We start from the raw sequence: 26,435 nt of genomic DNA on the forward strand, positions 1-26,435 counted from the left end.
CCACCCAGAACCCCCAGATCCTCGACTTCCACCTTGGCATTCAGTTTACAGCCTTCCAGAACCTTCCACCCAGAACCCCCAGATCCTCCTCTTCTATCTCAACGTTCAGTTTACAGCCTTCCAGAACCATCCACCCAAAATCCACAGATCCGCTTCTTACATTTCGACATTCAGTTTACACCCACCCAGAATCTTCCACTCCGAACCCCCAGATCCTCCTCTTCCATCTCAGCAGTTTCCAATCTTAAAAAAAAAAAAACAAAAACAAGTGTTTTACAATTTCTCTCTCTTGTGTGTTTGTGTGTGTTTTTGTTTTGTTTTTACAATAAGAGGATTTGCTGAGGGAAGGGTCAGAGATCTGGTTGGAAGACAGAGAAGGAGGATAAAGGGTGTGTCTTGTCCTTAAAGAGATGCTGAAATAGCAGTGGGGGCAGGCACACTGGAGAGCTGAAGCTGAGGAGTCTCCTGGGTAAGGTGTCTTCACATGTTGGGGGCCCTGTGGTCTCACCTGGGTGTGAGACTGGGAGACTGTTGGTTCTTGGGGCTTTGCCAGACCTCCTATTGGTCACCTGGCCAGGAGTATCTTAATGACTAGCACTTGGGGCATTGCTTGCCTTGGCCAGAAGAATCCCTAAGCAATGTATGTGGGTTAATTAGTTGAGCTGGGTATGTAACAGGACTTGAAGCCTGGATGTGTTTCTTCGGGGACTTTTTGACTCTAAGTCTAGGAAGATGGAGTGAATCCAGAAGTTCTCAACCAGGGTTCATCCCTGCCTTGGGGGACAGTGAATAGGACAGCTCCCCTGTAACGAGGATTTATTCAGCCCCAACACCACAGGTACACTTAGAAACCCTGGATAAAATGCACAAGCATCTGGGCTGAGATAAGGTGGGGGGTGGGGAGGGTGGGGGGAGGGCAAGAAGGTTTAGGAAAAGGGTTTGCTTGTAGGGGCACCTTGGTGGCTTAGTTGGTTGAGTGCTGACTTCGGCTCAGGTCATGATCTCACAGTTCATGAGTCAGAGCCTGGCATTGGGCTCTGTGCTGATAGCTCAGAGTCTGGAGCCTGCTTTGGGTCTGTGTCTCCCTCTTTCTCTGCCCTTCCCCCACTCGTACTTGGACTCTCTCTCTCAAAAATAAAATAAAAAACCTTAAAAAAAAAAAAAAGGAAAAGGGCTTGCTTTCCAAGGGATGGACCAAATTTTAGAGGAAGAAAAGGGTTCGCTTTGCCATGAATGATAAACAGGAATTGGAAGAATATGTCCACACTGGGGGACAAAGGAAACCCAATTCCCTTTTGTTAACATATGAATACAAAATAAAAAGATATACAGCAAAATCTGTGATTTTTTTTTTTTTCTAAGCCAGTCCAGGCTTTTCCTGCATCATTACATCTTATGAACTTAGAGTTAGTCGTCTGCTGATGTGCATGGAAATGCTTGTATTTTTAAGTTTTTTGATTACTAAGGCCTAAATTACATATAGTAAAAATAACTTTTTAGTGATTTTACATTTTTATGCTTTATAGGTTTATAAGTTCAGACAGTCATGTGTCCCCCCACCAAAGATACAGAATGGTGTTATTCCAATTCCCTTGGGAACTGCCCATATGCTTTGTCCCTAGAGTTCAGGCTTTTTCCTACTGATGTCCCATAATAGAATCATATAGTCTGTAGACTTTGGAGTCTGGCTTCTCTCACTCAGCAAAGGGCATTCATCCATGTTGGTTCCTTTTTCTTGCAGAGTCATAGTTATCATGTGGATGTACAAAGGTTTTTAAAGTCCTTTTAGCTGTTGAGGGGAATTTTGGTTGTTTTTAGTTTTTGTCCATTTTAAATGAAGCTTCTGTAAGCATTCTATATAAGGTTTTGTGGGAACATTATGTGTTCACGTGGTCAGATATGTGGGGATGGAATGGATGGGTCAGAGATGTGTATGACTAGCTTTCAAAGGAACAGAGGAACTTTTGGGACGCCTGGGTGACGCCTGGTTAAGCATCTGACTTCCGCTCTGGTCATGATCTCAGGGCTCATGAATTTGAGCCCTGCATTGAGCTCTATGCTGACAGTTCAGAGTCTGGAGCCTGCTTCAGATTCTGTGTCTCTCTCCTCTCTCTCTGCTCCTCCCCTGGTAGCACTCTATCTCTCTCTCAAAAATAAATAAAAACTTAAAAAATACTTAAAATGAGGAATGGAGGAACTTTTTACCAAGGTAGCTGGTAGATTTTACATATCTAACAGCAAAGTAGGAGAACTCCCGTTCCTCAACACTGGGTATTGTCTGCCTTTTAAGCCATTCTAAAAGCATAAGTGATATCTTATTATGGTTTTAATTTACTTTTCTCTAAGAGCATGGCATGGCGTCTTTTTGAGCATCTTGTCATAGGCTTATATCTCCGTAGTGTCTGCTCATGGGTTATTTGCTTTTCTATTACTGAGTTATGGGAATTCTTTTTGTATTCTGGATTTAAGTCATCAGAAATGTGATTTGCAAACATTACTATCTGGCTGTGTGGGTTGTCTTTTTTGTTCTCTTAAGAGTATCTTGGGGGCACCTGGGTGGCTCAGTTGGTTAAGTGTCCAACTCTTGCTTTCGACACAGGTCATGATCTCACGGTCACAAGATGGAGTCCACGCTCAGCCTGGAGCTTAAGATTTTCCCTCCCTCCTCTCTGCCCCTCCCCCACTCGTGCTCATGCTCTCTCTCAAATAAAAATAAATTTACAAAGTACATATTCTGAAGCTAAGTCATTTTTAATTTAATTAAAAAAATTTTTTTTAATGTTTATTTATTTTTGAGACACAGAGAGACAGAGCATGAACGAGGGAGGGTCAGAGAGAGAGGGAGACACAGAATCTGAAACAGGCTCCAGGCTCTGAGCTGTCAGCACAGAGCCTGATGCGGGGCTTGAACTCACAGACCACAAGATCATGACCTGAGCCGAAGCCTGACACTCAACCGACTGAGCTACCCAGGCGCCCCTCATTTTTAATTTTAATGAAGTCCAAATAAAAAAAAAAAATTGTCTATCTTAGAGGACCTGGCTGGCTCTGTCAGGAGGAGCCCCACGCTGGGTGTGGACATTACTTGAAAATAAAATCTTAAAAAAAAAAAAAACCCATCTCAAAATCCTTTAATATTGAGGATGTTATATGTCATATGTCCATATATATATATATATGTATGTATATACACATATACATATACATATACATACATACATATATATAAAATATGTAATACCGAGGCTACCTGGAGATTGTGTAGGCTGGTACTTTGGAAGCAGAATAAATAAGATTTTCATTTTTAAGTAGATTTAGCTACCTGCCTACTCTATAGAGCCTTTCTCATGGCTCAGGGCAATAAACCCTTACTCTTGTATACAAGGCATTGAATATTTTTGTCTTTGCTTATCTCTTCATCTTCATCCCTTTAAAATGTAGCTGGTTCTTATCTTTTCACCCAGCAACCATAACACCCATTGCTTACCCATAACACCCACTGCTTACATAGTCCTCCAAATGCACTGGGCACTATTCTTACTCTATCAATGCATTTAATCCACACAAGAACCCTGTGAGGCAGGAACAATTATTTCCATTTTGCTGATGAGTCAAGGAGAAGCTAAAATCAGTTTGACCTTCATGTCCTGTTCCATTCCAGAAATGCAACTTCAACTCTCATGGTCAAGGTCTAGGGTCTGTTTTTTTTTTTTTTTTTTTTAATGTAGTGAAAAAACACATAACTTTAATTTTTTTATTTTAATTATTTTAACTTTTTTAATGTTTACTTATTTTTTGAGAGAGACAGTGTGAGCAGGGAGGGTCAGACAGAGATGGAGACACAGAATCTGAAGCAGGCTCCAGGCTCTGAGCTGTTAGCACAGAGCCCGACACGGGGCTCGAACTCATGAACTGTGAGGTTATGACCTGAGCCAAAGTCAGACACTTAACTGAAGGAGCCACCCAGGCACCCCAAAACACGTAACTTTAAATTTGCCACCATAACCATTTTTTAAGTGTAGACTTTGTTAGTGTTAGGTTCATTCACATGGTTGTGTAGCAAATCTCCGGAACTTTTTCTTAATCTCCTAAAACTGACTCTATACCCACGCCACAGGAACACCTCCCCTCCCCCTGGCCCTTGGCAACCACTTTTGGACTTTGTTTCTAGGATTTTGTTTCTAGGATTTTGACTGCTTTAGATGCTTCATGGGTGGATTCATACCATATTTTCCTTCTGTGGTTGGCTTATTTCGCTTAGCCTAATGTCCTCAAGTTTCATCCATGTTTTCCCATAGGACAAGATTTTTTTTAATTTCTGAGGAAACTCCATACTGTTGTCCATAATGCGTGCACCATCCAACAGTGTGCAAGAAGTCTTTTTTGGGAGGGGAGGTGCAGGTCTTTATTTTTAATCCCCAAATGATTCTTAGCAATCTACCTTTGAAGAATGCATCCTCATATTTACAAAGAGGTACACACAATTCAGTTCATGCCAGGATTCATGTGAGCAAAAAGCATGGAAACAATATAAATGTCCATGTGCAGAGTTCTGGTAACCTACATCACAGTACGTTTCTACTTTGGAGTTTCTGTGGCTCTTAAAAGTCTGGGCATAGACCAATGTTCCAGACTTATTTTTAAGCAGGAGATTAGTTGCTAAACAAGATATAGAACATGATAAAATTTATACTTAAAGTTTGCTCCATTTAAACACATCTTTGAGGGGCCCCTGGGTGACTGAGTCAGTTAAGTGTCTGACTTCAGCTCAGGTCATGATCTCACGGCTCGTGGGTTTGAGTCCTGCATTGGGCTCTATACTGACAGCTCAGAGGCTGGAGCCTGTTTTCTGTGTCTCTCTCTTTGCCCCTCCCCCACCTCAAATAAATGAATAAACATTAAACAAATATATTTAGTAGTGTTTAAGAATGGAAAGTTACTTAAACTCAAAATAACTTAAAAAAATTTTTTTTATGTTTTTAAATTTATTTTTGAGACAGAGACAGAGCATGAGCAGGGGAGGGGCAGAGAGAGAGAGGGAGACACAGAATTCAAAGCAGGCTACAGGCTCTGAGCTGTCAGCACAGAGCCCGACGTGGGACTCGAACTCACAGACCATGAGATCATGACCTGAGCTGAAGTCGGACGCTTAACTGACTGAGCCACCCAGGTGCCCCAAAATTACTTCTTGAAACTCATCTAGACACTTCTTTTAAGGTAAAGCGTGGGACAGAGGAATGCCAGATCTTTCTCTGAACATTTACAAATGTCTTTTGTTTTTCTATGTATAAAGAATATTTGCTGGGGTGCCTGGGTGGCTCAGTCTGTTAGGCATCTGATTTTTGGTTTCGGCTCAGGTCAGGATCTCATGGTTTGTGAGTTTGAGCCCTACATCGGGCTCTGTGCTGATAGTGTGGAGTCTGCTTGGGTTTCTCTCTCTACACCTCTCTCTCTCTCTCTCAAAATAAATAAATAAATAAATAAATATAAAAGAATTTTTTTAATACAAATAAAAGAAAAAATATTTGCTGTTGATTTGAATTTTTTTTTTTTTTGCCAGATAATCCAGTCAAGCTTTCTTCATTCTTCAGCAGTCTAGAAGACCTTAGAATGGATGTACCTTATTTTAGAAACACTTATGTTAGAGGTAAGCACTTAAAGTCGTTCCTACTTGTTTTTTTTTTTAAAGTAAGCCTTAACCTCAACATGGAGCTTGAACCCATAACCTGGAGATTAAGAGTTGCACGCTCCACTGACTGAGCCACGCAGGCACCTGCACATTTTAATTTTTTTAATGTGTATTCATTTTTGAAAGGCAGAGAGAGACAGAGCACAAGCAGGGGTGGAGCAGAGAGAGGGGGACACAGAATCTGAAGCAGGCTACAGGCTCCGAGCCGTCAACACAGAGCCTCGAACCCACGAACCATGAGATCATGACCTGAGCCGAAGTTGGATGCTTAACCCACTGAGCCACCCAGGCACCCCTACGTATGCAAACTCAAATGACTGCTGACGAACTTGGCACACTATGATTGTTTTCGCTTTGGGAGCATTATGTCATCATTTTCTCTGAAGTTAATCATCCTTTTGGTCATTTGCTTAGATTTCTATGTTTCTATCACTAATTCATGGCATCTTTCCCCCAGTGATCTAGATCTTGCCTGCCTGCCTGCCTTCCTTCCTTCCTTCCTTCCTTCCTTCCTTCCTTCTTTATCTCTACACTCAATGTCAGGCTCAAACTCTGAGATCAAGAGTCACATGCTTTTCCAACTGAAACAGTCAGGCGCCCCCTGGCCTTAGTGCATTGAAACACATCAGGCTTTCTGTCAATTTTATGTCCTTGACCTGGCTCCAGGGGGAACTTGGTTCTTTATGCTGGATGAGCACATGTTATTTGGCATCTCCTTCACCATATTCCTAGGAACTTTCCCGCTTCTGGAAATCCAAGATACAACCATCCCAACAACCCCCTGGCCTCCAGTGAATGTCCTACCTACCTGCTACGAAGGGAATGGTTTTCACCAGAGAAGCGGAGCCCCAGAAGGCCAGCCTCCAAGATGGGAGGCTGTCTTTGCCAAGGAGCAGCACCATGTACCTCTGCATTTGGCTGTAGCTCATTTTTCAGAGAAGAAAGTGAGGGCTCCAGATGGGTCAAGAGGGCACCTCCTGGAACACAGACAATCTTTCAACATATTTCCAGGGGAAATCAAGGTATTGCTTCTCTCTAGGAAACCAATTTCCCAATGCAAACAAAAACTATATTTTAACATTGAAACTATAATCAGTAGTCTTTTCTTCTTTTAAAAAAATTTTTAAAATATTTATTTTTGAGAGGGAGAGACAGAGTGAGCAGGAGAGGGGCAGAGAGAGAGGGAGACACAGAATCTGTGCAGGCTCCAGACTCTGAGCTGTCAGCACAGAGCCAGATGCAAGGCTTGAACCCACGAACCGTGAGATCATGACCTGAGCCAAAGTTGGATACTTAACTGACAGAGCCACCCAGGTGCCCCAATAGTCTTAATGGGAAGGGGACTTCAAACATGAAGAAAATCAAACATTTCCCTTGAGACTCCTGTCTAAGCCCCCCCTACCTTTACCCCTTCCCAGCCTCTCTCATTCTGTAGGTGACTGAGTACAATTTGGTTACTCCAGAGGTAACCATTCATTATGGATTACGAACACAGAATTCATAATCTCTTCCCTCATACAGTCAATCTTACTAAAAATAACAGCATACTAAAGAAGCCTCAACACATCACGCAATTGATATCACATGGACCCTATTTTCCAAAGCAATGGATATAACAAAAATGCAATGCAGAATGCCTGTGTGGCTAAGTCAGTTGAGTGTCTGACTCTTGATTTTGGCTCAGGACATGATCCCAGGGTCCTGGGATTGAGCCCCGAGTCAGGTTCTGCTTAACATTCTCTCCCTCCCTCTCTCTCCTTCTGCCCTTTATCCCTGTTTGCTTTCTCATGCTCTATTCTTTCTTTTAATGTTTATTTATCTTTGACAGAGAGAGAGAGACAGAGCACAAGTGGGGGAGGGACAGAGAGAGAGGGAGACACGGAATCCCAAGCAGGCTTCAGGCTCTGAGCTGTCAGCACAGAGCCTGATGGCCCAATGTGGGGCTTGAACTCATGAACGGTGAGATCATGACCTGAGCCAAAGTCCAACACTTAACCAACTGAGCCACCCAGGCACCCCTCTCACGCTGTCTCTAAAAAAAAGCGGGGGGAGGGTAGGAGCCTGGGTGGCTCAGGCGGTTAAGCTTCCGACTCTTGGTTTCAGCTCAAGTCATGATCTCACAGTTGGTGAGTTTGAGCCCTGCATCGGGCTCTGTGCTGACACTGTGGACCTTGCTTGGGATTCCTTCTCTCTCTCTCTCTCTCTCTCTCTCTCTCTCTCTCTCTCCCCCTCTCCGCCCCTTCTATGCTCTCTCCCAAAATAAATAAATAAACTTAAAATGCAATAGCCAAAAGATAGAAACAATCCACATAGCAATCAATGGCATGAACTTATAAACAAAATGTGATATATAGATACGATAGAATAGACTATTATCCAGCCTCAAAAAGCTAGGAAATCCTGACACATGCGACCATGTGGATGAGCCCCGAAGATGTCCTGTGAAACACTGAGGTGAAGCAAGCTGCTCCCCAAAGTATAAATATTGTGCAATTTCACTTAGACAAAGTACCTAGATTGGTCAAGTTCATACAGACAGAAAGTAGAATGCTAACTGTCAGGGCGTGGGGGTGTGCGTGGGGGAAATGTCAAGTTATTGTTTTATTAATGGGGACAGAGTTTGTTTGGGGAGATGAAAAGGTTCTGGTGACGGACGGTGGTGATCATTGTACAAAGGTGTGAACGTATGTGTTGGCACTGACCTGTACACTTAAAAATGGTAAACAACGGTAAGTGCTATGTATATTTTACGACAATAAAAAAAAAAAGTAACGCAATGAAATTAAAAAAAAAAAACCCAAACAAACAGGAGTAAACTCAAAGATGGCATCCCCCATCCACCTGGAAACCAAAAGAAAATGAGAAATGTAGGACCATGGGACAGCAAAGTAATTGTACTTTAGAGTTTTTATAGCCAAAGCCTCAAAAATTTTTTTTAATGGTTATTTATTTTTGAGACAGAGAGAGACAGAGCATGAACAGGGGAGGGGCAGAGAGAGAGGAAGACAGAATCCGAAGCAGGCTCCAGGCTCTGAGCTGTCAGCACAGAGCCCGATGCGGGGCTCGAACTCACGGACCGTGAGATCATGACCTGAGCCGAAGTCGGATGCTTAACCGACTGAGCCACCCAGGCACCCCTAAAGCTTTTATAAACCCAAAGACATAGGAGTGATGACTAAAATGGGAAAGTAGGCAGTGATAAAAGTAAGAACTGAAATTAAAGTAAAAGAGCACAATAGAGAGTTCCTGTTTTCGTGTTGGTCTTTATGGCACCAAGTTTGGGATTTTTGGACGGCACGGAGCCTGCAATAAACGCATGTGCAGAGATCTCTCACAGAGTGCAGCGACTTTGTGGAGATCTGGAGAGCCCGTGGTGGAAGTCACCAAGGATTACTCAGGTTAGATCCTAATGAAGCATGTATTTGGATTACCGAAATGGAGCCATGCTCTGACACATGGGATGAAGGACAGAATCACAGATTTTGACGAGAGTTATGATCTTTACCGTATACCCTTCCCTTCAGACGGTCATGGCCGTGGGGAACTTCCGGAACAATTCAAACAGAAGCCCCATTCTGACCATTCTCCTCCCTTTCCTTATGTTAAGACAAGGATCGGTGTCACTCACAAAGAGGAGATCATCTTAATCCAACCAAAGGTGGTACTGAAGATATGCAGAAAACACAACAGTAGGTATTTGCAACGCTGCAGGATCCAGCAGACCCCAAAATATTTCAGAGGGCACCCTAGGGATCTGTAGGTAATCAGGGGCTGGTGGAAGTTGCCCAGGTGATCCTATCTGAAATAGCTAGTGACCCCCGACTCATCAGACTTCATAATAAACTATGAATCTGCTTTGAAGATTTTACTAAAGGGTATGAGGATGTCTTAAGGAAAACAAACGGGCGCCTGGCTGGCTCAGTCGGTAGAGCATGCAAGTCTTGATCTTGGGGTTGTAAGTTCAAGCTCCACATTGGGTACAGAACTTACATTAAAAAAAAAAAAAAAAAGTAAACCAATAGCTGGGGCGCCTGGGTGGCGCAGTCGGTTAAGCGTCCGACTTCAGCCAGGTCACGATCTCGCGGTCCGTGAGTTCGAGCCCCGCGTCAGGCTCTGGGCTGATGGCTCGGAGCCTGGAGCCTGTTTCCGATTCTGTGTCTCCCTCTCTCTCTGCCCCTCCCCCGTTCATGCTCTGTCTCTCTCTGTCCCAAAAACAAATTAAAAACGTTGAAAAAAAAATTAAAAAAAAAAAAAAAAGTAAACCAATAGCTTCACTGGGACAGATCAAAAGGGGTATCAAAGGGACCTGGAGAGAAACTGTGGTTTCCTTACAGAGATCTCACAGCCTCTGATAAACAAAAATCCCTCAGTCCTACAAGGTCACCTGCCAAAGAGATTCCTTCAGTCCAATGAGCCTTGCAAACATATACTTGCCTCATTCAAACTTATAATACCATTTACAGATTTCATTTTGGAACCAGGTGGTGACACTTATTTTAAAGATGCTATTAAATATGAGAATGCTCACACTAAAAAAAAAAAAAAAAAAAAAAAAAAAAGGATGAATAAAATGAGCTCTTTCACGGCTAATAAAATACTGAACAAGAACATAGAAAAAGGCACCAAAAAACATATTAGAAAAAATACATATAAATCAAATTTTTAAAAATTAAAAAAATAGAGATATGTAAAGAGATGTGTTAGAGACTATTAAAAATAAAATATGAAAATTTGAGGCACCTGGGTGGCTCAGTCAGTTAAGTGTCCAACTCTTGATTTTGGCTCAGGTCATGATCTCACAGTTTGTGGGTTTGAGCCCTGTTTCCGGCTCTGTGCTGACAACGGTGGAGCCTGCTTGGGATTCTCTCTCTCCTTCTCTCTCTCCCCCTGCCCCTGCTCATGCTCATGCTCTCTCCCCTCAAAATAAATAAACTTAAAATAAAGTATGAAAAGGAATATAAAATTTTTTTGGCTAATAAATGCAAAAACAGAAAAATTGGACAGTTTTCTGGAAAAATATTTAAAAAAAAAGGAAAGAAAAGGAAGAAAAACAATGACCCCATTGACTGACCTATAATGAAGTAGACCAGGGGATCACCAAACTTTTTCTGTAAGGGGGCAGATAGTTAATATTTTCTGTTTTGCAGACCAGACTACAGAATGTAAACAAAGGGCCAACATCAATTTTGGCCAATGGGCTGTGGGTTGTCAATTCTTGAAGTACTTAACTAACTGAATTGAACTCAGACCTTGCACTTCTAAAAATAATTGAGGCCACAATACAGCAAAGGCTCCCCTCAGCTCACCTACCCCTTTCCTAATCCTCACAATAGCTAGATAGCGTCACTGATTGAAAAAGAAAGAAAAATCACACAAAAATTCATGAGCCTGGAGTCACCTGGACGTCAAATTTTAAAAATATTATGAAGAAAAAAAATAAAAAATAATATTATGAAAAAGAAAATTATGGGCAGACACATTTCTTAACGCAGATGTGAAATCAATTAAGCAAAATTTTGGTCCAGATCAACGATGATTAACAAAAATAGCAATTTAATATTAACAAATGACCGACGGTGGGCAGGGGGGGATGCGGACCTTAGCAACCCAGGACTGGTTTTGTATTATAAAGTGTATGTGATGATCATCGACGTAGCAGGTTCATTGCTAACAATATGACACAACTTTCAATAGATGCAGAGGTATTGTAGGAAATACTTCAAATTTAAATATTGGCAAAAAGATCTGATTCGATGACGGTTTCACATCCCAGGCACTACTGACATCGGGGACTGGATAATTTTCTGTTGTAGGGGGCTGTTCTGTGCATTGTAGGATGCTTAATAGCATCTCTGGCTTCTACCTTCTAGAAGTCAGTAGTATTTCTCTCCTCCTCCCCACTCAGTTGTGACACCCAAGAATATTTCCAGAATTAGTCCCATAAAAACATTTCATATCATGCCAGTGTCATGACAAAATCCAGCCAAACTGGTCTTGTCTTTATATATGCACTTACTGTTCCCCTACTGTCCTGGGGTCTTACTAATGCGGCCATTGGCTGGGGCCCCATTGCACCCCAGTGTTCTTTACACTGGGCTCTGGAAGCTTTTATTGAGTGGATTGAGTGAGGGAGTGGCCTTTCAGAAGAGGCAGGGTGGGTCTGGAGAAATGTAGGAAAGGCATGGTTAGATTTACACCCCTTCTGTTCCCACTCAGAGAACGTTTGAGAACAGCACACTTGAACAACGACTCCCCAATAGGCAAGCAGAAATGGCGGACCAGAGGGCAGGTAAGCTGGAGGTGGCCATGAGGGGCCCTAATTTGTATTTGCCAACTACAGTGATTTAAATACTTCGAGGGGTGCCTGGGTGGCTCAGTCTGTTGAGCGTCTGACTTTGACTCAGGTCATGATTTCACAGTCCGTGAGTTCGAGCCCCATGTTGGGCTCTGTGCTGACAGCTCAGAGCCTAGAGCCTGATTTGGATTCTGTGTCTTCCTCTCTCTCTGCCCCTTCTCCGTTCATGCTCTCTCCCAAAAATACTTCAAAAGTGGTGGATTTCAAGCTGCCAACGCATTGAGGTTTGCCAGCCAGTATGAGCCGACTCGAGCACACCACTGAAGGTGATGGGTTCCCAACACCAGTTGGGAAGTTATCCCCTTGTTTCACCTGGAATAATTTATTAGATCGTGGAATTATCTTTCCTTAAAAATTAGTAGACTGTACCCATTTTATCCCCCATGTCATATTTTGGGTGGAACTGTGATTATTTAATTTTCTTTTGAGCTTAATAAAGTCTCAGAGTCTAAACTTTTTGTTGGGCCAAATTTGGTAAAAAAGAGCTCTTGGGGCGCCTGGGCGGGCCAGTCGGTTGAATGCCCAACTCTTGATTTTGGCTCGGGTCACGATCTCATGGTTCGTGGGATCGAGCTCCGCATCAGGCTCTGCACTGACAACTTGGAGCCTGCAGCATGCTTCCAATTCTGTGTCTCCCTCTCTCTCTGCCCTCCACCCCCCCACCCCGCCACTGCTTGTACTCAGTCTGTCTCTCAAAAATAAATAAATGTTAAAAAATTTTTTTAAAAATAAACAAACAGGGGACAGTGAGACATCTAGAAGACACTGCTTCCTTGAATCAAAAAGAACAAACTGTGGCCTCTAAAGAAGCAAAAAGGATGCCAATTTCCAGCAGTGGGAGACAGAAAGTAGACAGAGCACTCAAAAACTGGTCTTCTCTCTCGCTTTCTTAAGTTTATTTATTTATTTTGAGAGACAGAGAGAAAGAGAGAGGAGAGAGGAGAGAAATATCCCAAGAAGGCTCCACACTGTCAGCAGCCCCAACATGGGGCTTGAACTCACGAAACCATGAGATCATGACCTGAGCCAAAATCAAGAGTCAGGTGCCTAACTGACTGAACCGCCCGGGGTGGGGGTGGGGCCTGGTCTTCTCTTGTTTAGAACAGATTTTCAAGGGAGTCAGAGCTGAGTGGAAAAAAAGTGCCAGGGCAAACAGCTGGGACAGTAAGGGGACAGACTGCATTCTAGAGTCTGTGATCATGGTGCATGGAGAGATAGCAGTTGCGGGCTAACCAAACGTCCCCCTCTCCACAGCCAAACCGAAGAGGAGAAGCCGAGAGCGTACCTCGTTCACCTCTCATCAGAAGGCGGAACTGGAGGCTCTGTTTAGCCTCACTCAGTTCCCAGATTATGTCACCCAGGAGTTGCTGGCCTCAAAGATTCACTTACAATACACCGTGGTGCAGGTCTGACCCTCTGGAGGGGGGCGTGCTCCCCAGATCCTTCTCCTGCATGCCTGCTCCCTCCCTCTCCCTTCTCTCTGCCCCATGACCAAATAATCACCACTAATCTTCCCTTTAGGGAGCAAGTGTTAATAACCTGACTCCCGTGCTAGACACGTTCTGTGTTTTCACCCTCAGAAACAGACCCATTGACACAGGAGATAAACGGAGGCTCAGAATGGCAAGGTAGCTTCCCTAGGTTCAAGCCCGCTAAGTTGTAAAGATGGAACTCTCTCTAAGTGTGGAGCACTTGTCCTAAACTGTGCCTTCCACAAAGCCCCAAAGAGAAGAAGGGCCACTGTTTGCTGAGGCTTGTCCCTGGGGCTTGCTCGGTGAGGGTGCAAATAAGAAACCAGCCAGAGGTCTCCAGCTAGAATCACACCGAGGGCATATCAGATCCCTTCTGGAATGCCTTTTTTTTTTTTTAAGTTTATTTATTTATTTTGAGAGAGAGAGAGAGAGACAGAACACACAAGCATGGGAGGGGCTGAGAGAGGGAGGGAGACACAGAATCCAAAGCAGGCTCCAGGCTCTGAGCTGTCAGCACAGAGCCTGACTTGGGGCTTGAATGCACAAACCGTTAAGATCATGACCCGAGCCGAAACTGGATGCTTAACTGCCTGAGCCATCCAAAGGCCCCTGGAATGCTCCTTTTCTTGTGTGGATCCTTCCAAAAGACTACCAAAGACCCTTCTCAAGGACTCTGAGGCCAGACTCCATACTCTATTCTGTCCTCTGAAGTCCTGACCCTTTATCCCACAGAGAGCTCACAGCATACGGCCGCTGCCTCCCCACTCCTGCTCTGGGGTCCAAGCCCTGCCTTGTTCCCTTCTTTCTTCTTCTTTCTCCATCCCTGCCACCCTGGCCACGGGTGAGACACGGCTCCTACCGTGCCTCAGATACAGTGGGCAGAAGCCCCCTCCCCCCAAGAACCTGCTCTCCAAGGAAGATAAAGGATCAATTTCCGGAATCTGTGTCCTCTGTCTTCTCCACAGGTTTGGTTTAAGAACCGCCGGGTTAAATGGAGGAAGAGCATCCAGAAAGAGCAAGAAGCCGGGATCCCAGCCCCCACCCCTGCAGCCCAGAGGAACAGACCCAGGGCACCCAGACGCCTTTCCCACAGGCGGCCTGTTCTCCCCAGAGTTTCTGATGGCTCCGGGCCAGGCACTGGGAACCCAGATGGGGCTTCTCCACAGGGTGATCCTGAGCTGGACAGGCTGGTGGCTACAGTCCCCGCCTTGTACTCTGCCCCTTATGACATAAGCCAGGTCATGGAAGCCTATGGGTGTCTGGAGGAGAGTTCCAACACGTTCAGTTGCCTTTATCAGTATCTCTCCCTGTCTGATGGCTAGCCGAAGCCCCCTGCTAGCTGGTCCTGTACGGAACCACTCTGCCTCCCTGCATCTTGCTAGCTGGTCCCGATGAAGGCTATCCCTATACCACAGGAGCAGGCTGGAGGTTCCCAAAAGCCGTCAGGATGGTTAAGCCCATAGATTTCAACAGTTACCGCTGTAGGTCACACTGAATTCACAGGCGATCCCTCCACCTTCTCTTCTCACCCCCGTTTCCCTTCGGGTGTGCTTCCACACCCAAATGTACGGGTTAGAAACATTCAGTCCTCTGTGTTCTTTTCCCTGGTAGGAAAAAAACCCTGCGGAAACCAGAGCCCTCTGGACCCAATCTGACATGTTAATTTTCCCATAAGAAGAAACTGTCTGCATACTGGGGTGGTCAATTTGCAAATAAAGTTGCGTTTTGCTCCAGATTTTCTGAATCTCCAGTGTTCTTATCTGTAATGTGGGAATATAATAAACCCGGTCATAGAAGGTTGTGGGGAGTGACCCTTTTCCTAGCAGATTTCAGTCTGTTTTTCCTTCTTTTTAAAAAAAAAAATTTTTTTTAATGTTTATTTTTGAGAGAGAGGGGGAGACACAGAATCCGAAGCAGGCTCCAGGCTCGGAGCTGTCAACACAGAGCCCAACCCAGGGCGCAAACCCACGATCCATGAGATCATGACCTGAGCCGAAGCTGGACGCTTAACCGACTCAGCCACCCAGGCGCCCCGGCCATGTAAGGTTTTTAAAAATTTACTTATTTTTAATTGTGGCAAAAGCTACATAAAACCATCGCAGCCATTTTTAAGTGTAGAGTTCAATATGTTAGCCCGGTCCCTCACATTATTGTGCAACCAACTTCCAGACCTCTTTTCATCATGCAATATTAAATCTCTGTCCCCATTAAACAGCAGCCCCCCATTTCCCCTCCCCCCAACCCCTGGCGCCCACCATTCCACCATCGGTCACCAGGAATGTGACAACCCGAGTACCTCACGTACCTCACGTAGAATCATCACGTCCTTGATCTAAAGGCTTATTTTACTGAGCCTTTCCTCCAGCTTCACTCCTGTTACAATATGTGTCACAATTTCCTTTTTTTTTTTCTAAATTTTTTCCAGCACTTATTAATTTTTTGAGAGACAGAGAGAGACAGAGCACAAGCAGGGGAGGGGACAGAGAGAGGGAGACATAGAATCTGAGGCAGGCTCCAGGTTCCTATCAGCACAGAGCCCAATGTGGGGCTCGAACCCACAAACCATGAGATCATGACCTGAGCCCAAGTTGGACACTTAACCGACTGCACCAGCCAGGCGTCCCTCAATTCCCTTCCTTTTTAATGAAGCTTTTATGGCTTGTTGATTTTGAGTCATACTTAGAAAACTTCCTTGGGGCACCTGGGTGGCACAGTCGGTTAAGCAACTGACTTTGGCTCAGGTTAATCTCCCAGTTTGTGGTTTTGAGCTGTGCTGACAGCTCAGAGTCTGGATGGAGCCTGCTTTGGATTCTGTGTCTCCCTCTCTCTCTGCCTCTCCCCTGCTCTCACTCTCTCAAAAATAAACATTAAAAAACATTAAAAACAAAAAAAGAAGAGAGAGAGAGAGAGAGAGAGAGAGAGAGAGAGAACTTCAGCCTACCTCCAGTAAATACAGGAATTCACCCATTTTCTTTTGCACGTTTGTGGTTTTCTTTTTTTACATTTAGATCCCTGATCTATTTGGAATTATATCTCATGTGTGGTGTGTAAAGTATTGGCCCAATTTTATTCTTTCAAGGCTAATCAGACATCCTAGCATCATTTGTTTCCAAGCCCACATTTGGGTGTTGGGGAAACTGGACAGCCACGTGCACGAGAATGAAACTGGGCTCCTATTGTCTACCATATGCAAAAATCAACTCAAAATGGAATAATGCCCTGAAACCATAAAACTCCTAGAGGAAACCAGGGGGTCAGCTCCTTGACATTGTCTTGTCAATGAATTTTTTGGATCTGACACCAAGAGGAAAGGCAATAATGAACAAGTAAAACTATATCAACTTAAAAAGCAGCAGCAAAGGAAACCATCAACAAAATGAGAAGGCAATGGACCAAATGGGGGCAAATATTCCCAAAGTATATATAGAACTCTTATAACTTGGGGCAACCGGGTGGCTCAGTTGGTTAAGCATCCAACTTCGGCTCAGGTCACAATCTCACGGTTCATGAATTCGAGCTCCGCGTGGGGCTCTGTGCTGACAGCTCAGAGCCTGGAGTCTGCTTCAAATTCTGTGTCTCCCTCTCTCCCTACCTCTTCCCTACTCACGCTCTTCTCTGTCTTTCAAAAATAAATACACATTGAAAAAAACAAAACAAAGAACTCCTACAACTCAATAGCAGAAAAAAGAAAGAAAAAAAAAAAAAAGGAAGAAACAGGACACAGTCTGATTACAAGGACTGAAACAGGTATTTTTCCCGGAAAACATCCAGGTGGCCAACAGACACATGAGAAGATGCTCAACATCACTCATCATCAGGGAAGCGCAAACCAAAACCATGATGAGATACCACCTCACACCTGTCCGAATGCCTAACAGTAACAAGTCAGGCAACAGCAGATGTTGGCAAGGATGCGGAGAAAGGGGAACCCACCCGCGCTGCTTTTGGGAATGCACACTGGTGTAGCCGCTCCAGAAAACAGTATGGTGTTTCACCTCGGAAAGTGAAAGATAAAACTACCACACAGTCCAGCAACCCCGCTTCGGGGAATCTATCCGGAACTGTCTCGTAACATGATCTGCAGCCCCGTTTTCGCTACAGCATTACTTACGTTAGGCAAGACACAGACACGGCCTGCGTGACCATCGATGGACAAACGGATAAAGAAAATGTGGTCTCTACCCATAACGGTATGTTTTTCAGCTATAAACTGTCCATGTGTCCATTTGCAACAACCTAGGCGAACCTGGAGGCACTTAGGCCAAATGAAAGAAGTCAAAGATGAATAGCATATGATTTTATGTACAGGTGGCATCTTAAGAAAAACCCTGAACACGTAGATACAGAGAATAGATTTGCAGTTAACAGAAATGGTGGGTGGGGAAAGAACTGGATGGAGACGGTCAAAATGCTGAAACTTCAAAAATAAGTCCTGATGGGGCGCCTGGGTGGCTCAGTCGGTTGGGCGTCCGACTTCGGCTCAGGTCATGATCTCGCGGTCCGTGGGTTCAGGCCCCGCGTCAGGCTCTGTGCTGACAGCTCGGAGCCTGGAGCCTGCTTCGGATTCTGTGTCTCCCTCTCTCTCTGCCCCTCCCCCTCCCATGTTCTCTCTCTCTCTCTCTCTCTCTCTCAAATAAATAAACATTAAAAAAAAATTAAAAAAAAAAACAAAAAACAAAAAACAAACAAACAAAAAAGTCCTGGGACGTAAGAGACGGCATGGTGACTGTGATGTACGATGCTATGTGGCACATTTGGAAGTTGGGTTATTTAGAAGGCAGACAATGGCCAAACTTCAAAACATAAGCTAAGAAGAAAAAAGAGAATACATCCAAATCTCTAAATGTTCCCTCTGAGCCTGTGCAGTGAGCAAGTCTGGTCCAGGAAAAAATTGCACGGAAGAGATAAAAGGAAAAGTCCACCCTGATTGTGAAAATGCAGGAGGTTCCCCAGCAGACAAGTCCCTTCCCTGTGTTCTGGGTTCTCACCTGTGAACGCACATCCGGGTGGTTCCTTCAGGACTCTGCATCCGGGGGAGAAGGAGGGAACAAAGGGCAACCTGACTCCTTGCAGACTAAGTCTGGAAGGGAGAAAAAAGCAGAGGGAAAGCATTAGGGTCCTGAAGAACAAACAGAATTAAACAAAATCCTCAGCAAAATCCTCAGAGAACACAGAAACCCTTCCCCCAAATCAGAATCTATTGCAGAGACTGTCCTTTGCTGGGCTGACAGAACAGGGGTGAGGGGGGGCGGTGCCGGGGAGCCAGCAGCTCAGAAACTACCCACATCCACAAAACCAGAAGAAAACGAAGTCTTTATAAAATGCATACTTACATAAGGATGATAAAAATTTGACTTTATATTACTTAAGCGTCCAACTCTTTTTTTTCTTTTAATTTTTTTAAGTGTTTATTTATTTATTTATTTTTTTGAGACAGAGAGCACGTGCAGGGAAGAGCAGCGAGAGAGGGAGACACAGAGTCCAAAGCAGGCTCCAGGTTCTGAGCTGTCAGCACAGAGCCCGACGCGGGGCTCGAACTCACAAATCGCGAGATCATGACCTGAGCTGAAGTAGGAGGTCCAACTGACGAAGCCATCCAGGCGCCCCTAAATAAATCAACTTAAAAAAATTTCTTTTTGACTTTATAAAATATATATGATGTAACAATAAATTTTAAAACATGCTTATGCGTGAATGGGGCAAAATTAATCCTCGATTAATCAAAGAAAATAATGTAGTCACACCTCAGTAGGGGTGCCTGTCTGGCTCAGTCAGTACAGCATGGGACTCTTAATCTCAGGGTAGTGAGTTTGAGCCCCAAGTTGGGTGTAGAGATTACTTAGAAAAGAGAGAGAGAGAGAGAGAGAGAGAGAGAGACAGACAGACCTATTCACCAGTAACTAGGGGAAAAAAAAGGTTTAAGACTCTAAGAACAAATCTGCAAATAATCTTCAAGGTTATTCTGCATAAAATGGTAAACTGTTATGGGGGGGCATTAAATATTTGAATATACAGGGAGATATAACAAAGCCATGAATGGAAAAGTCTAATGAGAAGCAGCTTTTTCCAAATTCATTTGTAAACTCTAAACAATTCTGATCAGAATGCTAACTGGGCTTTCTTGAGGTGGTTCAGGGGGGACTAGCTAAAGTTTTGCCCAACAATCATACAAAAGAATAATAAAGGGGCACTGGTTGGTTCAGACGGTTAAGCATCCGACTCTTGATTCCAGCCCAGGTCGTAATTTTGAGTTCTGTGAGTTTGAGCCCCAGGTCAGGTTCTCTGCTGACAGCAAGGAGCCGACTTGGGATTCACATTCTCTCTCTCTCAAAATAAATAAACTTTAAAAAAAAGAGAGAGAGAGAGAGAGAGAGAGAGAGAGAGAATAATACGAAAGAAATTCTCAACTATTCTAAAATGTATATGGAATAAGGATATTTTGAAAACCACGAAGGATGGGGTGCCTGGGTGACTCAGTTGAGCATCTGACTTCGGCTTAGGTCATGATCTCACAGTTCATGAGGTCAAGTCACGCATTGGGCTCTGTGCTGATGGCTTGGAGCCTGGAGCCTGCTTGGGATTCTGTGTCTTCCTCTCCCTCTGCCCCTTCCCCACTGGCACTCTGCCTCTCTCTCTGAAAAATAAACATTTTTAAAAAATTAAAGAAAAAAATGAACACCATGAAGGAAGGGACCTGTCTGTATGCCCTTCAGAAAGGAAACAATGATCAAAAGCTGGTAAATGGTGTGGATTGGTCAGGGATAGAGGTTATAGACTGGGGTAGTCTGCTGGAGAGCAATTAGAAGGACTTTTTTTTTTTTAATTTTATTTTTAAGTAACCTCTACACCCCTCATGGGGCTTGAACTCATGACTCCAAGATCAAAGTTGCACACTCTATCGACTGAGCTGGTCAGGCGCCCCTAGAAGGACTTTCTCAAATTAATTACATGTTTGTTTAAAACACAAGGAAGCAACCAGTGTCCTGGAAATGGATAGGGGAAGAAATTTCCATCCTGCTCAATGAGATGAGAGCCGGGGGAGCTCCGTATAAACCCTCCCAGGAAGCAAAGGGACACTCCGTTACAGTTTTATAAACATGGTGTAGGAACAATACACACAATGGGGCCTAAAACACCATTTCAGTTATGCACATTACAAACCTATGCTCCCAGGGCACCTGGGTGGCTTAGTCAGTTAAGCGTTTGACTCTTGGTTTCTGCTCAGGTCATGATCTCACCATTCAGGAGATCAAGCCCCAAGTCTGGCTCTGTGCTGACAGCATGGAGCTTCCTTCGGATTCTCTCTCTCTCCCCCCTGCCCTTCACCCCTGCCCATTCACTCACTCTCTCTCTCTCAAAATTAGTAAACTTATGCTCCCGTGATAGCATCTTAGAAAACAAGTACTAAAAATGAGTAAAAGTGCTCATAGGAGTAGTTCTTGGAAACTGCAAGAGCTGCCTGCAGTAGGGAGGAAAATAAGAGAGAGGGTGGGGATTAAAATGCAGAAGAAAATGGGGTGCCTGGGTGGCTCAGTTGGTTGAGCATCTGACTTCAGCTCAGGTCATGATCTCCCGGTTCATGAGTTCGAGCCCCGAGTCGGGACCTGTGGTGATAGCTCAGAGCCTGGAACCTGCTTCAGATTCCGTGTCTCCCTCTTTCTCTGCCCCTCCCTCGCTCACGCTCTGTCTCTTTCAAAAATAAATGAGCATTAAAATTTTTTTTTTTAAATGCACAAGAAAATAATAAAACAACAGAGATAGAATCAGGACTAGATGGGCATTTTGGGGAGCAAACAGTATGGGGAGACCCCCGCCTGAGTTCCTGGGTGTCCAGGTACCTAAGCGATGCCCTAGCACACTGTGCAGAACCACACTCTGGGGTCCCAGAGAGGGTCTGGTGGACGGGGTGATTTAGGTGAACTGTTAAACGCGGGTCTTCCTCAGTTACATTTACAGACAACTCAGTTACAGACAACCCAGGGAATAGCCCACCACAACTCACTGACCTCACTCAACCGACCCTTCTGGGGAGCGAGGCCCTGGAGGCAAGGCCATGTTGAGTTAGAACAAACGGAAGATGAAGACACGTGGTGGCAGGCAAAAAGAGGGGGAGTAAACAGGAGGGGGTACCTTCTGCCCGGGCTAGTGGTGGTTGGAGCTCTGACCCCACTGGTTCCCGAGGTCTAGGGCACCCTAGGGGTTCTGGAATTCGTGGTTGGATGGAGAGCTGCAGGACTCCGGGCAGGGAGGGGGCACCGAGGCAGAGGTGCATGGTGACAACCCTCACTTAGCGGGGTTTGGAGAGGCCCGCGAGGGCAGAGCGCAAACCTCCCCTGGGCAGTGCTGCAGAGCAAAGATACCCCATCCAGATGTACAGACCTAACACGTTAGCGGAAGAAATCGAATTGTGCCAAATCCAATCGCACAGGTTCTGACCTCTCGCCAAGCTCCAGGTTCCGGGGGCCTGAGACGGGCTGCCCTGGAGTTGGTGCATCCGGGGAGTGGGGGCCCGGAGACCCGGGGGCCTGGGGGCGCAGGCCTGGAGCCGAGGAGAAGCAGGGACTTGGCAAGGGGAGCATCGCGGGGCGTCACGGGGGGGGGGGGGGGTAGGGGGAACACCATACTACTGCTGAGAATGTTTGCTTCGCCACTGCCACCTGCCACTGGGGTCACAGACAAGATGCCGCTGGGGGCGCTTAGCAGCCCTGCACTGGAAACGTGCGTTCAGCGTGGCTGGCATCCCGGCATCCGGGGCGGGGAGACGCACGGTGGCGTCGGGGGGCGTGGAGACAGGCCACACGTCGGGGGTGGGGGTGCGTGTGTAGGGGTGGAGATGGGCGGGACCAGCGTCGGGGATTGGTGCGCCGGGACATACGTGAGGCGTCCATTCTCAGGATGCGGGCGTGGGTGGCGTGGAGCCGGTTGAAGAGGCTGGCGCTGGGCAGGCGAGCGGACCGTCGAGGAGGCTGGCGTCGGAGGTTGTGGAGAGGCGAAGGGATGCTGGACGGACAGGGGTGTTGAGGGCAGGGGGCCCCTGGCACTGCGGACGTCGGGGTGGGGACGCAGAGCCTGCGGAGAGCCTTGCTTTGCAGGTAAGGCACGGGGACCTCAGAGATGTAGGGACAGACATCGGACACCGTGCTAGCATGTCCTCCTGGCCATGATGTGGCAGGCTTTCCTGCCCCGGCTCTTTGGTCCTTACACCAAATTTGGGGAATCAGGGTGAGTGAACATGAAAAGCGTCCTCAGGACAGCGCCTGTTTTTCCCAGGGCAGAAGCTGGTTTCACATAAATCAGAGTTTCCATCTGTTTCTCTGGGTCCAGTTAGGGGCCTCGTTCCTAACTCCTGTTGTTACTCAGGTCCCAGAAGGGAGACATGGGAAGGGGATGGGCCACGGGGAGGTACACAGTCCCGGCTGGGCTCAGGGAGGTCGAGGTGTGGTTGGGGACTTGTTGGAAGTCTGGAGTGCCAGCCACAGCCCTTTCCCTGAGAGGCTGTATGGTTAGGGACATTGTTTGGGCCTGGGCAGAAAGATCTGACTTGGGGACTAATGGGATGTGATTGATGCAGGAGCCCTGTGGGTTCATGTAGTGGTGTTTCTGGGCACATTAATAGGAATAAAAATCCGGGCTGGCTGAAGAAGCCTCTCCAGCCCATAGATGTGTGATCATGAGTTCTTTAAATAGTGTTCAGCCACAAGGGGCGCCTGGGTGGCTCAGTTGTTTGAGCATCCGACTTCCGCTGAGGTCATGATCTCACGGTTGGTGAGTTCCAGCCCCGCGTTGGGCTGTGGGCTGTCAGCTCAGAGCCTGGAGCCTGCTTCGGATTCTGTGTCTCCCTCTCTGTCTGCCCCTACCCTGATCGCCCTCGGTCTTTCTCTCTCAAAAATAAACATTAGGGGCGCCTGGGTGGCTCAGTCAGTTAAGGGTCCAACTTCAGCTCAGGTCATGATCTCACAGTCAGTGGGTTCAAGCCCCGCGTCAGGCTCTGTGCTGACAGCTCAGAGCCTGGAGCCTGTTTCGGATTCTGTGTCTCCCTCTTTCTCTGACCCTCCCCTGTTCATGTTCTGTCTCTGTCTCAACAATAAATAAATGTTAAAAAAAAAATTAAAAAAAAATAAACATTAAAAAAATTGAAAAAATATATTATTCACCCACCAGAAAGATGGAAATCTTGCCATTTGTGAAAACATGGATAAGCCTGGAGGGCATTATGCTAAGATACATCAGAGAAAGACATACTGTATGATCTTGCTTATATATGTGGAATCTAAAAGTGTCAAGTTTGTGGAACCAGAGACAATGGTGGTTGCCAGGGGTGGGGGTGGGGTGGGAAAAAGGGGCAGATGCTGGTCAAAGGGTACAGACTTATTTGTAGGATGCATAAGTTCTGGGGATCTAATGTACAGCCTGCTGATGATAGTTATTGTATAATTGAGATTTGCAAAGAACAGATCGAAATGGAAACTATGTGAGATGATGGGTGGCTTTTTGTTTGTTTACTTTTGAGAGAGAGCTGCACACACATGCGTGCAGGGGAAGGGCAGAGAGAGGGAGAGAGTTCTAAGCAGGCTCCGTGCTGTCAGCACAGAGCCTGATGTGGGGCTTGATCCCACGAACCACAAGATTGTGACCTGAGCCAAAATCAAGAGTTGGATGCTTCACCCACTGAGCCACCCAGGCGCCCCAGATGGATGGATTAATGAGTTTGGTTGTGGCAATCATTTCACAATGTATACATGTATCAAAGCATCATGTCGTACACCTTAAATATGCACAATTGTAATTTGTCAATTAACATCTTTAAAGCTGGGGAGAAATACAGACAGTTCCTTAAGTTGGAAATTTGTTAAGTATTGAGTCTTAGGAAGGAGAGAAAACAGCCAACCAAGAAACAGCAGCCGTGCCAGATCCTTGGTTGGTCTTCCCTTCCTCCTGGGGTCAGAGACTAGGAGACCCTAGAATGGACACAAATGGGGTGTTTGCCTCAGCTCTAGCCCTTTTCTTTCCTCTAGGTGCCCTGGAGTGGGGTAGACCCTTGCCCAAACCATACACCCTGTTTGCCACCAATTATTCCAACAGGGGAAGAGGCTTACTTACTGCCTAGTGGGCTTGGACTCCTCACCCTATCTAGGTGCCATCCTGCCCCCTTCCCACATCCTGCAGCAAAGTCATAGGCTTGCCACCATTCTTGTTTTTCAGATTAGGAAGTTGAGGTAGAGAAGTTACATAACAAGATTATTCCTTCCTGATCTCATTTACACTTTGTTAGCCCGGCCTTCTGGAAGATAAGTGTCTTCAACTCTTCTAGATGGGATAATCAACTCCTCCAGATTTGCTGGGGATGGGGGGGGTGCTTCTTGGTTTTAGCCATCTGGAAAACCACTTAGGTGCAAACCAACTGTGGGTCACCCAGTTTCTAGACCATAGGTTGGCATATTCTCTTGGCCTGTTGTGTGGCCAGTGAGTGAAGACTGGTTTTTAAAGCTTGTAAAGGTTTAGAAGAGGAGGAGGGTGAGTAGGGAGGATGAGGGAGGGCAGGGGTGGGGGGTAGAGAGGAGGCTGGAGGGGACAGAAAGTTGAGGGTGGAGTAGGCAAAGAGATTAGGGTAGAGTCTGGGGGTGGTTAAGGGCAGCAGGGGGAGGGACAGGGTTGGGGCTGAGTAGAAGGTGCTGGAGGGGAGGGTTAGAATGGGGGGGAGGGTAGGGTAGGCATGGAGATTAGGGTAGAGCCTGGGGGAGGGTTAAGGGCAGTGGGGGGGAGGGACAGGGGTGGCGGTGGGTAGAGGGTGCTGGAGGGGAGGGTTAGAATGGAGAAGAGGGTGGGGTAGGCATGGAGATTGGGGTAGAGTCTGGGGGAGGGTTAAGGGCAGTGGGGGGAGGGACAGGGGTGGGGGTGGGGGGAGGGTAAAAATAGAGAGGAGGGTGGGGTCGGCATGGAGATCAGGGTAGAGTCTGGGGGAAGGTTAAGGGGAGGCAGAGGAGGGTAGGGGGAGCAGGTGAGGGAGGAGAGATAGCAGGAGGAGGAAGGGGACAAGAATATGGAACAGACATGGTATGCGGAAGAGAAAGCTTATTTACTCGCCGGCTCTATGTTAACAACTCATGCTCAACACTTTCAAGGTTAGAGGTTTGAGCCCCACCTGACAGGAGAGGGGAGAACAGTGACCAGGACAGCTCTACTCACTGGAAGGATGCAAGGGCTTTGCTGGTGTTGCCGTGGGATCCACAGAATCCGTGGTGTCAGTGGAGCCCCCACGATGGACATCACGGTGGGGGAAATGTTCTCAAGGACTGGATGACATAAGAATGGCCTGTGGGACAGAGGGGCTGTTAACTTTGTGGCTCCTTTTAAGGGGCAGCGTAGACAGAGCCCAAAGATCAGCACCCCCCAGTTCCGTGTCCATGAATAAACGTTGCTTTCCTGACCTCCAGCTCCCTTCTTAGCGTGGGGATGTTAATAACAGCTTCTCACTGAGACTCCGCATTATCCTTCCAGTGTTGGCCCAAAGAAAGCTGTTCAAAGTCAGTCCTCCCCATGGGGATCCTTATTGCCGTTTATTGGGTGAGAAGTCAGGGAAAGAGGGCTTAAACCCTATTTGTGGGGTGCCGGATACAGACACAGGGACTGTTCGCTGTAAGAATGTACTTGTGTCTTGGGAAGTTCAGGTACCCAGGACTGAGTCTGCCAGCCCCAGGTTCACAGTCCTTGCCTACTTGGTTTGGCTTAACCCTCAGACTTCTGTCCATCCTGAGTCCCCCTCAGTCCCGCTCACCCTGGCAGCTTGGCTCTGGGAATTTCTGCTCTCCACCTGCTCCAACAAGAGCCCCTCTTGGCGGCCTCACCCCTGAGTGCAGTCCTCAGCTCAGGCATGCCCCCTCCTAGCTACTCAGTGCTCCTCCAGGACCCCCGATTCTTT

The 26,435-nt window shown here is 46.2% G+C and overlaps 1 protein-coding gene across 1 annotated transcript; it reads left to right on the forward strand.

Moving 5' to 3' along the window:
* Positions 1 to 11,959: 11,959 nt before the first annotated feature.
* Positions 11,960 to 14,863, forward strand: LOC125916109 (arginine-fifty homeobox-like). Its single transcript, XM_049622276.1, has 4 exons — positions 11,960 to 11,978; positions 13,278 to 13,450; positions 13,566 to 13,672; positions 14,442 to 14,863. The coding sequence occupies exons 1-4, from the start codon at positions 11,960 to 11,962 to the stop codon at positions 14,836 to 14,838; spliced, it is 696 nt and encodes a 231-aa protein (XP_049478233.1). The 3' UTR covers positions 14,839 to 14,863.
* Positions 14,864 to 26,435: the final 11,572 nt, after the last annotated feature.

Source organism: Panthera uncia (genome assembly GCF_023721935.1).
Source record: "Panthera uncia isolate 11264 chromosome E2 unlocalized genomic scaffold, Puncia_PCG_1.0 HiC_scaffold_19, whole genome shotgun sequence".
In the NCBI taxonomy this organism is placed as follows: domain Eukaryota; kingdom Metazoa; phylum Chordata; class Mammalia; order Carnivora; family Felidae; genus Panthera; species Panthera uncia.

Bases quoted from the DNA above. Each gene is read 5' to 3' on its own strand.
- LOC125916109 (XM_049622276.1), top strand. The intron at 13,451-13,565 runs GTCTGACCCTCT...TCTTCCCTTTAG, and splicing joins TACAATACACCGTGGTGCAG to GGAGCAAGTGTTAATAACCT. The intron at 13,673-14,441 runs GTAGCTTCCCTA...AGGAAGATAAAG, and splicing joins CGGAGGCTCAGAATGGCAAG to GATCAATTTCCGGAATCTGT.